Here is a 13,329-nt window from a genome sequence, read left to right on the forward strand (position 1 = left end):
ACCATCTTTTTTTTTTTTTTTGAGGAAATACATAGATGTTGGAGGGAGCCCGGTTTATCAATATGATCAACGAAATTTGTTGATCAAATGGCAATTCAGTAAATATTTTGCTTTGTTTTCCGTGAAATGACTTTAAAAAATATATTTCTACTCAGTTGGTAGGTGGCACTTATGGACCACAATTAACGCCAAGTTAACGAGGGCGTTAACTCTAGAAGACCATCAGCAGTATACATCATCTTTCAAACTCTCCTTATTTTCTCTCTCCTCCGCCATTGAAGTCGACGATGAAGCTTCCACCGCCATTGAACGATCTCTTGATTGGACGACTTCTTCTTCAACTATTTGATTTTTGATAACATTTAAGCTAATTAATCTTGTTACAAATTCAGCTGAAAATCAAATGAATCTGGAACAATAAAATTGAATTGAATTCTCAAAAATTCAGTTTGGTATTTTTTTCATTATTTTTTGTCCTTTGCTTCTTCCTACCCCATCTTCTTCATCCTTCATTCCTCCATCTTCTTCATCCTCCACCTTCTTCTTGCTTTCTTGCTCGTGAACACCATGTCACCGCCACAATTTTGGCAAAAACGAAAACCCCGGTTGACAAAGGTGAAAAGAGGAAAGGGTTATATCCTACTGCCCAAATTTAGTGAATTTAAATTGCCCAGCTTCAATGGTGAGTGCTCTGACCTTAATTTTGTGATAGAGGAGAGCAATGTTCAGCTTTAAATTCACAGGAGACAGAAATTTGTTTCTTTTTGAAAAAACAGGAGAGAAAATTAAAGAAGGAAAGAGAAAATGTTCAAAATAACCAGAAGAGAGAGAAAATATTCAATTACGTTTTCACGTCGTCAAATTCACGTTTATAGGAAATGTCAATTTTGCCCTTAAATTTTCAGATGAAAGTACATCAAAACCCCTTGATAAACAAAACTTGTTTCTCATTCTGGTAAATGCTCTAGATATTGTTAATTTAATATATAATTTCAGAGTCGTTTTCACGACAAGCCTCCAAATCCCCTATCCTCAAATCTCATGCATTTGAGTTTGTTTTTTTTTTTAAAGAAAAAAATAACTACTTATCCCACAACTAAATTTTTTTTTTATCATTAAAAAAAAAAAAAAAAAAAAACTACCCATCCAATACCTTCTTTCTGTTTTTCTTTTTGTTTTTTTTTCAAGGAACTACTACTAACATTTCACTTTTTTTTTTCTTATTTTATTTTTATTTTTATTTTTATTTTTTTTGGATACGTAGTATAATATGTGACAAGCATTAGCACGAGTATACAGTTCCTTCATCAACTATTCACTATAGCACTCAAAACCCCCAACATTTCACCTTTTTTAAATAATATGTACCAACATTTCACTTTGTTTTACAAGTATTTTTTGATATATAGTATAATATATGTCATGCATTAGCATGAATATATAGTTCTTTTTATCAATAATTCACTAAAGTACTCTAAATCCCCAACCCTTCAATTATATGCATTTTTTTAGGGACTACCCTCTAAATAATTTTTACTACTCTGATCATAAAAAAAAATAAAAATAAAAATGTACAACACGTTTTTGCGCAACTAACCTCACCGAATAACTATTTGCAACAGATTAAAGTATATAACTCCTAGAGCAAGACACTAACCCATATGAAACTAACTGAGTAACCCGAGTAACCTCTAAAACACTAAACGAGTAACCTCTATAACTTTGACAAACTAAACCCCATAATAGCTAGCTACATTGCGTGGCCACCGACATAAAAGAGTAAGACCCTGTTTTTTGAGCTTCTAAGCAAAGCAGGGAATATTATATACAGAGTAGGTGTCAGAACGACAAAAAAAGTGGCAACACATTATTAATACGATTATTAATACTCACTAGCGCAAAGTTGAGCAGGGTTCAACAGAGTCGACCAGTCCAAAACTGACCATTACAGCCCAAGTATAAGTTACAACATCAAGATCAACTTTCCATATTTTAAATATATACTTCCTCCGTTTTTTTTATTATTGCACCATAAGGGTTTGGTACAAATATTTTGGTAGTGGAAAAAAGTAAGAGAGAGAAAGGTATAAATACAAAATTGCCCATGTGATATATTGATAAACTAAAAAGTAAGTGTGAAAAACTAAGGTATGTTAGGTATTTGTAGTGTGAACACAAATAATTTTTTTCCTATTGAGAAAATGGTGCAATATTTGTGAAACTTCCTAAACCGGCAAGTGGTGTAATAATAAAAGAACGGAGAAAGTATATTTTTTTATATCTAGTGCATTTTACACGGTACACTCTAGTAAACAAAATCCAACAGAAGTATCAACTCAAAAACTCAAAAGAACCCACCACTAATGTAGTTCACACCTACCCTTTTAAGCGTGTCGGTTTTGTATATATTTTCATTTTTTATTTTTGTGTTTTTATCCTTGGTACGTGCAAATTTCTGGGCTGCAATTAAATACTACTTTTATTTTATGACTGCTTTCTCTCTCCTCAAATACCAAAAGTCAGTTGGATTTTTTTTTTTTATTTTTTTTTTATTTTTATTTTTTTTTTGCGTAAACGTTTTTTTAATTTGAATAATAAATAAACAACAAAAAATAACCAAAAAAAAATCTCTCATTCTTCTTTCGCGCGTATATAAACCACCCAGTCGAAAAAGCCAACTTCCCCAAAAAGATCAAATGCTTTGAAAAAATTTACCCCATCTTCTAGAGAGAGAAACTCACCATCATCAAAAACCAGTTGAACAAGAGAGAAAAGAAAAAAAAGACAGTCATATTTTATATTTGATTTTGCTCATTTGTACAAAAAGGAAATATTTATTTTTTATTTATATATACAGTATATAAAATCGATCACCAATTCGCCATTTTCTGTCTCTAAAAAACTCACTCTCTTCTCTCTCTTCCCTCCCACCATTCTCCGATCAGATTCTGGTGCAACAATGGAGTCGGAAGGGACCCACTCAGATCCAAACCCGGATTGGGATTCGGGTCATGGGCCTGAAACTGGGCTTGAAGGTATTATATTCTTTTGTATTTGATCACATTTTCAATTTAATTGGGTGTTTCAATTTGGTTTTGGTGATATATAATGTGGGATCAATTTTGATGGATTGTGGGTTTTGGAATAAGAGTAGAACCGATGTGGCAGCTTGGAATGGAGGAGCCATCATCATACCCGGAACGGCCCGGTGAGCCCGATTGCATATATTATCTGAGGACTGGTTTTTGTGGTTATGCCGATCGGTGTCGTTTTAATCATCCCCGTGATCGTTCTACTTCACCGGTAAAAACAATGTATTTCATTTCGAAAATAATTTTTTTTTATTTTTTATTTTTTATTGATTCTAATATATGTAATTGTTATTGTTTGATTTTGTTGTAATTTGATCTTGCAATTTGTTGGATTTTTATGGAATCAATTTTGTTCCTTTACCTTTTTTAACAAATGGAATTTTGTGTTGAGTATCTATCTTAGCTTAACTTCTGTATCTGTGGATTTCGTTATTATTATATTTTTAAATAAACTAAGTTTTAAACTGGTGCGATGTTAACATTGATCAGGTGGTACGAAGTGGAAGGGTTAGTGGAGGAGGCTTACCTGAGCGAGCTGGTCAGCCAATCTGTCAGGTACTATATTGACCCGTGTTAACGAAATTGAAAGTATTTGTACATATATTGATGTTTTCGACATTGATTGCTACTGAGATATAGATTGTGTTCGTGTTTTCGATGCAACAATCCTTTTCTTTTGTTATTGATATGCCTGAATTTATTTTTGTTTATTGACGTACATGAATTTTTTAAGAAACATGTATTAAATCTTTGTGTTTTATGTTGCTCTTCCTTCGTGAAACATTGTAGTATTTTATGAGAACTGGGAGTTGCAAATTTGGCTCTTCTTGTAAGTACCATCATCCACGGCAAGGAGCTAGTTCTGTGAATCCGTTTGCGCTGAACATATATGGATACCCTTTACGCCCGGTTTGTATACTATATTTTTTTGTTGTAGTGAGAGTCTTAGAATTCTTCCCAGAGTTAACACTACATGAAGATTTAAACTTCAGGAACCTGATGATTGTTGATTCTGCAGGGAGAGAAAGAGTGTACTTATTACATAAAAACAGGGCAGTGCAAGTTTGGGATGACATGCAAATTTCACCATCCACCTCCTTCAAATGTACCAGTACCTACGGCAGCACCTGCCACAGTTCCTCCTGCCTTAGCTTCGCCAACTGTTTACTCTACTCCTGGTCCCACTCCTCAGCAGTATGGAGTGATGACCAGCAATTGGCCTGTTGCAAGGCCCTCTATGGTACCGGGCTCGTATATCCAAGGACTGTATGGACCAATGCTGATCTCTCCTGGGATAGTTCCCTTTCCTAGTTGGGGACCTTACCCAGTAAGTGAATATCATTTTGGTTGCGTGGCTATAGAAATGATGTTTGAAAGTTGAAACATTATATATATCTCGGTGTTTGATTTTATGAGGATAATTTTGTCACTAGCAAATGGAAAAGCTATGCGATTAATGCCTGCAGCTGTATTATTTATTGTCTAATTTTGGATTTGGATTTTCTTTTTCATGAAAGAGAGTAAATTTTCACAAAAAAAAAACTGTGTTAAAACATTCTTAGATAGGGCTCAATTGGCCAATGGTATGATTTCCTAACTTGGGCCTTGACCTCTTGATACAACTAACATAGTGTAGAATTACCAACTCTCATGTTCCCTTACGTCATCCAATTTAGCGGCTTTTAAAAAGAAATGGATTTAGATGTAGGAAGGAAAAGGAAGGTGGGGGTTATAGTCTTATGGTGGAAAGATATAAGATGTGGTAATCTTAGTAATTGTACTAACTCTTTACAATTGCAACATGATCGTCATCATACCCGTGATAACAGTAACAGCTAATACATAGTATAATTATGAGTGGATTGGGTAAAAAAAAGATTTATGTTTTCCTGAATTTCCTATAATCTAGAGAGTACACTCATTTCTGATGCAGGTTGTAAATGCTACTTTTAGTTGTAGTTATTGCTTCAAAGGAACTGCAGTTCTCTTTTATACTGTATATGGTTGAAAACTTAAAACATAATTCATGTTAAACTAGTTGGTTTCATGCTAGCAAAATTCCCATGAAGTTCGAGCTTTTGAAAGTAAATGATGTTGTGCTGTTGAAAAAAAAATTATATTGAACAGTGCAAATTAAGGTTAGGTCAGTCACCATTTATTGTGTTTAAAGTCTTTCTGCACAGTTTTTCAATTTTGTGTCTAATTGTTTGGTAACTATGTTTGGCACAGGGCACTACCCCTATAACTGCCCCTAATACCCAGTCAGTGGGAGCTGGCCAATTTTACGGTTTAATGCCAATGTCACCTTCTGCTTACACTGGTGTAACTGGTCCTTATCAAGCTATATCTCCTTCTGGTGGTGGAACAACTAGTATATCAAAGGAACATTCATATCCTCAGAGACCCGGGCAACCAGAATGCCAGCATTACCTTAAAACAGGAGACTGCAAATTCGGTTCGTCATGTAAATATAATCATCCTTCAGAATGGGTTGTTCCAGAAACCAGTTCTGCCCTTAGCCCCATGGGACTTCCTCTTCGTCCAGTATGTATTTTTACACCTCTTACTTCTAATTCTCATTAAATTCTCAGTAGTTGTATATTCTAATTGACTTATTGGGATATCATTACGTTGGGTCTCCATCACCCAATATTGTTCCTCTTCACTTTTCTAAAGGAGAACCATAGCCTGAAGACTACTGTCATATTTTGTGAAAGCTTATTGTGCTTTGGTGCTTATAGAAGTGGTTTGCTCTGACATCCTTTTGGGCTCACCTGTCACCAACTCCTTATGTCAGTATTTGATTACTATACTAGTCATACTTTTCATTGTTTGTTCTAGTTAGAGTATGATTACCTTATGATGAATCTGTAATCTTCAAGTATCTTCTAGGTTAATAAATTTGGGCATGCATTCTCAATCTCCTTAATTGTGAGAACTGAAGAGAAGGTATGAGGTTCTGGTGGTTGTCTGAACCTATATTCTTGGGTAGGCTTGGATATTCTGCTTATTTAATCCCTGGATTTGGATTTTCCATCAGATTTTAACGTCCTCAGTTAGTCTTTTTTATGCTAATGGTTTAATTAGATAAATCTTGCAGTTGTTTATTACTAAATTGCCCGCAATAATTCTTCGTCCACATCATTACCATGATAAATGCTATTTAACTTGCAGTTTCGTCTTTAAACTATATGGTAATAATGTATTCATCAATTCTTTTTAGGCTTACATTCTTTATGTGACATTGATAAATACAAAGACTTGGATTCTATTGTCTGGATTTTGATTTAAAATATCTACTGTGGGGCCTTAACAGAACGTAATTTAATATTGTTAATTTATGTGTTATTAGTGCCAGTGACAACTATTTTCATTCCTTTTGTTTAAAGCAGTGTTCTTTAATTCGTGTATAACTGTTTAAGATTCGATTGAATTATCCCAAAAGTGTAACTTTCGCTTGTACATATACATATATTTGTATATTACTGATCAATGTTCTTGGGGGATTGTTGAATTACGTAGCCTTTTAGTGTGCCGGAATTTTCATAGTGGACATGGTATTCTCTCTTCTAGTTCTCATTTTCAATGCAGATATGTCTTGTTGAGTATTTCACTTCCATCTATTAAGTGAACAAGTGGAGGGAGTAAGGACATCCTAGTCGTATAGAACTGATGCCTTGTGAATTTTATTACTTCTTTTGGTTCTCTGTATATGGACATATGGTAGTTGTCAATACAACTTTGTTTAGCAGAGAAAACGAGTTCAATTTCTGCTACCAAAGGTGCTAAAGGGAAGCCTGTAATATTTTTCTCTTTCTGGACTGTTTCTTCTAAACTTTCACATCATTTTATGTTTTTTAATGATGTCACTTGTCTAGTTTTCTCAATTATATGTCAGCATAATTAAAGCAGAAATTAATAATTGATAGAAAAATATATACAATGTTAAAATTATGTTGCTTTTCATAACATTGATTTAAAAATTTTTTTTTTTTAATTTTTATAATTTGATACAAACATTAATTAAAATGATTCACATATTTTCTCAAATTTACCTTTTCAGTTTTTTCTATTCAAAATTTACATCTCTTCGACAGTGGAATGGTTAATTTTTTTTCTCAACCCTTAATAGAACTGTAGCATGATTGTAGGGGAATTGTGTAATTACTTGAGGTAAGTAGGGGGTAATTCATTGTGGTGCCTACTTGCATAGCTTCGAAAGTTCAGCTCAGTTAAAACTTGACTTGAGTGAGCTGTTGTGCCCAACCTCAATTGAGATTTGTAATCTTAATAATTATGTTAATCTTTCCTTGCTCAGCAAAAATTTGAGTAGCTCAACTTTATGATGGCTATTATTATGTTTGATACGGTTTTTTTAATTAATAGATCTTACAAACTTGTAATATATATATATTTATATATATATATATATATATATATATATATATATATATATATTTTAAAAGAAAAAAAAGCATGAGCACACCTATATTATTGTTTTCATGAAAACTTGTTGCTTTTTGTTGAGTTCTACAAACTCAGTTTGATCTTGAGTTTAGTTGCTACTTGCCTGACCAACTAAGCTCTCCATTAAATTTGATAAGTGAGCTAATTAGGCCGTGTTATTATTTTCTGTGATCTATCATATGTTTATTATCTCTGGCTAACGTTTAGTTGAATATGGACTGGAAGAGACTCCAGGGTTACTATCGAGAAGATTGATTCAAAGTTTTTTGGCCTGTCAGTACTCTTTTCCTTTATTTAATTGTGTAACTCTTTGTAACCTTCTTCTGCTCTTATATTTAGACTTACAAAGGGCTGTCTTACAGGACTGTAGGATTGGACCATATTTATGTCATTTTCTTGGTAGAGCTTTTTTTTTTCCTTTTTACCTACACTGATTGTGTTTTGCAAATTTTTATTTATTTATTTATTTATTTTTAAATGATATATTTCTAGAGTGTACCCGTGCAAAATGCACGGGATATATATTATATTAGAAAGATTTTAATTTTATAATATAAGAAAAAATATATTTCAAATACGGGGTTGATTTAGATGTAGTAACTTATGCCCTGTTATTTTGAACTATTTATGGTCTGCTCTTGCTCTACTATACTTTGTTGAGCTCTGCTCTACTCTATTGTCACATGCTCTACTCTTTTGCAATCTGATGTACTCTATTCTGCTCATAAACTCGAAAGAACAAAACCTTACTCTTATATGTAGGTGGCCATGCAAATGTGTCAAGCTATTATGGGGGTTACTTTTTCAAAGCTGTAGAGTTACTCGTTCAGTGTTATAGGGGTTATTCGGTTAGTGTCATATGGGTTATTCGGTTAGTGTCATAGGGGTTATTCCATCAGTGCTATAGGAGGGGTTACTTTGTTCTTTTGCAAGCAACTATTTGATGAGGCCAATTACGCAAAAAGCGTGTTGTACATATTTTTATTTTGATTATTAGAGAAGTGGAAGTTGTTTGAATTGAACGGTTGGGGATTTTGAGTTCTATAGTGAATTGTTGATAAATGAACTGTAAATCCGTGCATCCGTGCTAATACATGACACATATTATACACAAAAGAAAATAACACAAAGTGAAATGTTAATAGTGTTTAAGAAAAAAATGAATTGTTATTATTAGTTATTGCATTCCCTTGAAAAAATACAATTTTTTTTTGTTTAAAAAAAAACAAATAAAGTAATGGAATGATAGTTATTTTTTTTTTAAAAAAAAAAAAAAAAAAAAAACCTCAAATGCATGAGATTTGAAGATTGGGGATTTGAAGGGTTGTGGTGAAAACGACTCTGCAATTATATATTAGATTTGTGTTCTTACTTGCATTTTATCCCCTCTTTTATTCCCCCTTACTCTTTTATTAAACTTTCTCAATTTCAATTTTATATCCTGTTTTTTGGATTTTCACTTTACACTGCCCTTGTTTTTCGGCCGCTAAGTATTTTCTTGGATTTTCCATTGTTTGCGGTTGGCCCCTTATGAAGATTCATGTTAACCAACTCCTAATCATTTTGGTAATAAGGCTTTGTTGTTTTTGTTGTTGTTGTTGTTGAGGAGTCAGGGAAGGTGGCTGGTGGGGCAATATAGACCAAGATTAAGTGATTAACTATCTTTGAGCATCCTGTTTCTTCCTTGTTTATGAAATGGGATTTCTGTTGTTTAAATAGAGTTATGGTTAAATGAAAATAAAACTAGGGAATGAGTATATCAATGGATTCTAAGTACAACTTTTTGATAGTGGTAAATTAACATATGCATGCATAGTTTACTTACCGATCATTTCCTTTTCGAAGAACTTATTATGTTATTGAATTGCATGCGATTCTGCATTTCTGTTTTTTATACTATATATTTAAACTAGATGGTCTGGGCTTGTTGATTGGTCATTTCGTAAAAACAAATTAGTTCAAGTTGTTTGTGAATTCTAGAAACATGTTAACTCCATTATTTTACAGGGTACTCCAACTTGTAGTTACTATGCACAACATGGAGTATGCAAGTTTGGTCCAACATGCAAGTTTGATCATCCAATGGGAAATCTAAGTTACAGCCCTTCTGCATCTTCTCTTTCGGATATGGCAGTAGCTCCTTATCCTGTTGGATCTTCTATTGGAACTCTTGCTCCATCATCCTCGTCCTCAGATTTGCGAGCTGAAGTAATTTCAGGGTCCAACAAAGAATCTGCTTCTGCCTTGTCTTCCTCTGTGAGCATATCAAGCGGTTCAGGTGGCTCTGTATTGTCAAGCGGTTCAGGTGGCTCTGTATTGTCAAAAAGTGGGTCCATATCGCACTCTGGTATCCAGCAGTCTAGTCAGAGCTCTACTACTTCCACTGGGAGTAAAGGAGGTCCTGGTGACGGAGGTGCTCCAAGCTAAGCACCAAACAGGAAATGCTTATTTTCCTCATTTTTGCTTTTGTAGATGAAATTTCAGGAACCATCAGAAGTCATTCTTTTGAACAAATCCGAGGCAGGAAGTCTATCCCCTGCCCCTTATCCACAATTCACACTAGCACACACAACTGTCCACATCTGTGTTTATAGAATCGCGGTGGCCATCTTTTTTTCTTTCTTGAATAAGCCATCCTGCAGTCCCATATTCTCATAATAATTAGGGAAAACAAGTAATACTCATCCATTGAACAGAGTCCTATCCCCTCCAAATTACTAGAATTTCCAGTGGCTTATAAATGATCTCACCTCCCCCTTCCATCTTTCTTCTTCCTCGAATATGATTATGACTGGTCCTTGTACGTTGCCATTCCCTTTTGTACATGGACCTTGATTCGCGCCTTTCTTTTGCACTATCCAATACACGGAACATGCTTCCCAGCCCAGCCTTAGGGCGTGGTATGATTGGGAGTTTCTGTTTGTTCCCTCACTTCTTTTGCCTCCTCGGGCAAAATTATTGCCAAAAAAATCAGGATCTGAAAGCAGGCACTGTCTTTGCTGCCTTCTTATATATAGAGAAAGATGATGTGACATTTAATACAATGTTACTTGATAATTTATCATGTCATCCTTTTATGTGAAGAAGAAAACTTAACTCTTATTTATGCGTTAGTCTGTTTGTTAATTGCCTTAATTTTCATGTTCTGTGTATGGAACCGACTTAGGCTCTATTCATACATCTCACCTTATTTTCACTTATTTAAGCTCTAACATTCTCAAATCAATAATGACAATACATGACAAAAATAGGCTAATAAGTTATGAAAATTTAGGATAAGATAAAATTAGAGGTTATTAAACTCATAAAACAGTTCATAAACTTCAATAAAATATGATAAAATAGTACTCAATTAATTGACCTTTGTATTTGAAATCATTATTGTAGATTAAAATGTAGATTAAAATATTATTCCATTAACAATGACCTTCGTATTTGAAATCATTTACGTAGGTTAAAAAAAAAAAAAAAAAAAAAAAAATGAAAACTCAACTTGGTTGCATTTATTGTGGACTAAGTCATGCTTAATTCACTCTATTTTATTTTTTTTAATACTTATACTTATATATCATATCATATTTGGAAAAAAAAAATCTTAATCAAATCAGAAAAAATATGTTCTATACTTAGGGCCTGTTCACATTTACTTAATTTCAGTTCAGTTCAGTTCAGCTACAATCAGTTCAGTTCAGTTCAGTTCAGCTCCAATCAGTTTAGTTCAGTTCAGCTCTTGATTTCCCTTTCTCATAAAATATTTATTTTAGCTCAATTCAGTTCAGTTCAGTTCAGCTCTAATCAGTTCAGTTCAGTTCAGCTCTAATCAGTTCAGTTCAGTTTAGTTCAGCTCAGTTCAGTAAATGTGAACAGGTCCTTACTTTATTATTTTATGTGCAATTTTTATTGTTAAATTTCTTTTAGTTATTTAATGAAAGTTACATATTATTAAAATAAACCTTATTATTCTTTAAAAAAAATAATAAGGTTAAAATGACCCGTTTGATATGACCCCGTTTGATAAACTTTTCTTAAATTAGTATACATAAATTAGTATACATTTAATATGACCCCATTTGATAAACTTTTCTTAAATTAGTATACATATATAAGGTTAAAATTCAATCAAATTAAAAATTAGGTGAGATCAAGAAAAATAAGTTAGGATTTGATTTTGGTTTAACGTAAAATTCACTTGGCCACAAAGTACACATGAAAGTATGGGACATTGCCTTTTTATTATATTATATTATATTTTTTATTTATTTATTTTGGTAACGAACGTGCGTTAGATAAGCATTCAAAATTCCTAAAAAAAAATAAATAAAATAAAAGATAAGATAAGCATTTAAAATAGGAGTGCTACCCGATTTATTCCTCATAATTCATTAATCTGGGGTATTTTCTACATTTCAAGTGATATATGAAGGGCACATGTGTCTTTCGCTATAGATGCCTAATTAACTGCTGTTGCACCAATAATTGATGTGTTTGCAGGTGTAAGGAGGGCGATCCCATCGTAAGGGGCACTCTCCTTAAATGCCCTTGGCCAGTTAAAAACCTAGGACTTTACACTTGTTAAGGTGTAGTAGGATTTGAATTCCTGACTGTTTGGGGGACCTTGAATTAAATTGATTCTATCATCACGCTTTTTTATAAGAAACAAGTAGGAGTCGCCAATGAGTTTTAGGAAAAACTCATAAACCTCGTTCATGCCTTTCTTCCATGTGGAGTTCATGGAATAATTAGCACAAATAATAAGTTTACCCATATCCAAATTGGTCTATAAACCAGAAATGAGTTCGGGAGCGAGGGTACTAAGATAACGTTCCTTTTAGAGGGGAATCGTCCATCCTAGCCCTAGTAAGACCTCTACTAGCTCTTCCTTTTTCACAATTTCATCACCAAACAATATATGCAGCGCGATATCTAAAACTATGTTAGTTGATTTTATTTACAAGCATTAATTCACGTAGGAATTACATTGCAAACTCGTTATTCTTATTTAATAAAATTTGTGGAAGAACAATAATTAAACAAGATTCGCCTTGGCTTAGGTGCTCAACCAACAATTATTTAATTCAATTCTAGTCTTTATTAACGCAAGATACTATGTGGAATTGATTAATTAATTATTTTAAAAGTAATAAAACAACACTAATTAATTAATTAAAGTCCTTTTAAACAAGAAAAATAAAGGTGATTTAACTAAGTGCTCGGGAATTTACCACTTCTCTTTGCTAGATCTCCGTTTAGAACAATTATGGACACCTTCTTGTTGGGGAACCTCCACCGTAGTAACAAAGTATCGGAAGGGTGAGTGTTTAGGATAAGAGGGCTAGGTTGCACAAGTTCACAAGTTATTTCGCCAGAGTTTTAGGTTAATTTCTCTCTCTTGAAGCCTCGGCTTAAGCTCGTATTTATTGAGAAGGATTAGGTTTATGGTTTCGAGCTTTCTGCCGCGGCAGGTGTCGCGAGCAATATATGAAGTTGCGCGCGGCAACCCAGCGCAAGTTATAGAGTTGCGCTGCTATGTGCAGCGCAACTATTGTTCTTGCGCGCGACTTTATGGTAAGATTCGATTTTATATTTTCCGTATAATTTCCGAATAATTACAAATCTTCCGTAGCGCAACTCTGGAAGTTGCGCTGGGTGTCGCGCGCAACTGAAATAGTTGCGCGCGGCTTTTTCTGCGGCAGCACTAAGTTTTAACCTAGACGCTCCTAAATCCGTCATTATTAGGGTTTAAGCACGGACTTAAGCCTAATTATGATCA

General features: G+C 33.7%; 1 protein-coding gene across 1 annotated transcript; it reads left to right on the forward strand.

The window, feature by feature from the left end:
- The first annotated feature begins 2,563 nt into the window (after positions 1–2,563).
- LOC110716177 (zinc finger CCCH domain-containing protein 34-like) lies at positions 2,564–10,672 on the forward strand. The gene is made up of 7 exons (XM_021894803.1): positions 2,564–3,035; positions 3,155–3,303; positions 3,582–3,647; positions 3,882–4,001; positions 4,111–4,419; positions 5,322–5,636; positions 9,567–10,672. The coding sequence occupies exons 1-7, from the start codon at positions 2,960–2,962 to the stop codon at positions 9,984–9,986; spliced, it is 1,455 nt and encodes a 484-aa protein (XP_021750495.1). The 5' UTR covers positions 2,564–2,959; the 3' UTR covers positions 9,987–10,672.
- Positions 10,673–13,329: the final 2,657 nt, after the last annotated feature.

Source organism: Chenopodium quinoa, unplaced genomic scaffold (assembly GCF_001683475.1).
Source record: "Chenopodium quinoa cultivar QQ74 unplaced genomic scaffold, ASM168347v1, whole genome shotgun sequence".
NCBI classification, from domain to species: domain Eukaryota; kingdom Viridiplantae; phylum Streptophyta; class Magnoliopsida; order Caryophyllales; family Amaranthaceae; genus Chenopodium; species Chenopodium quinoa.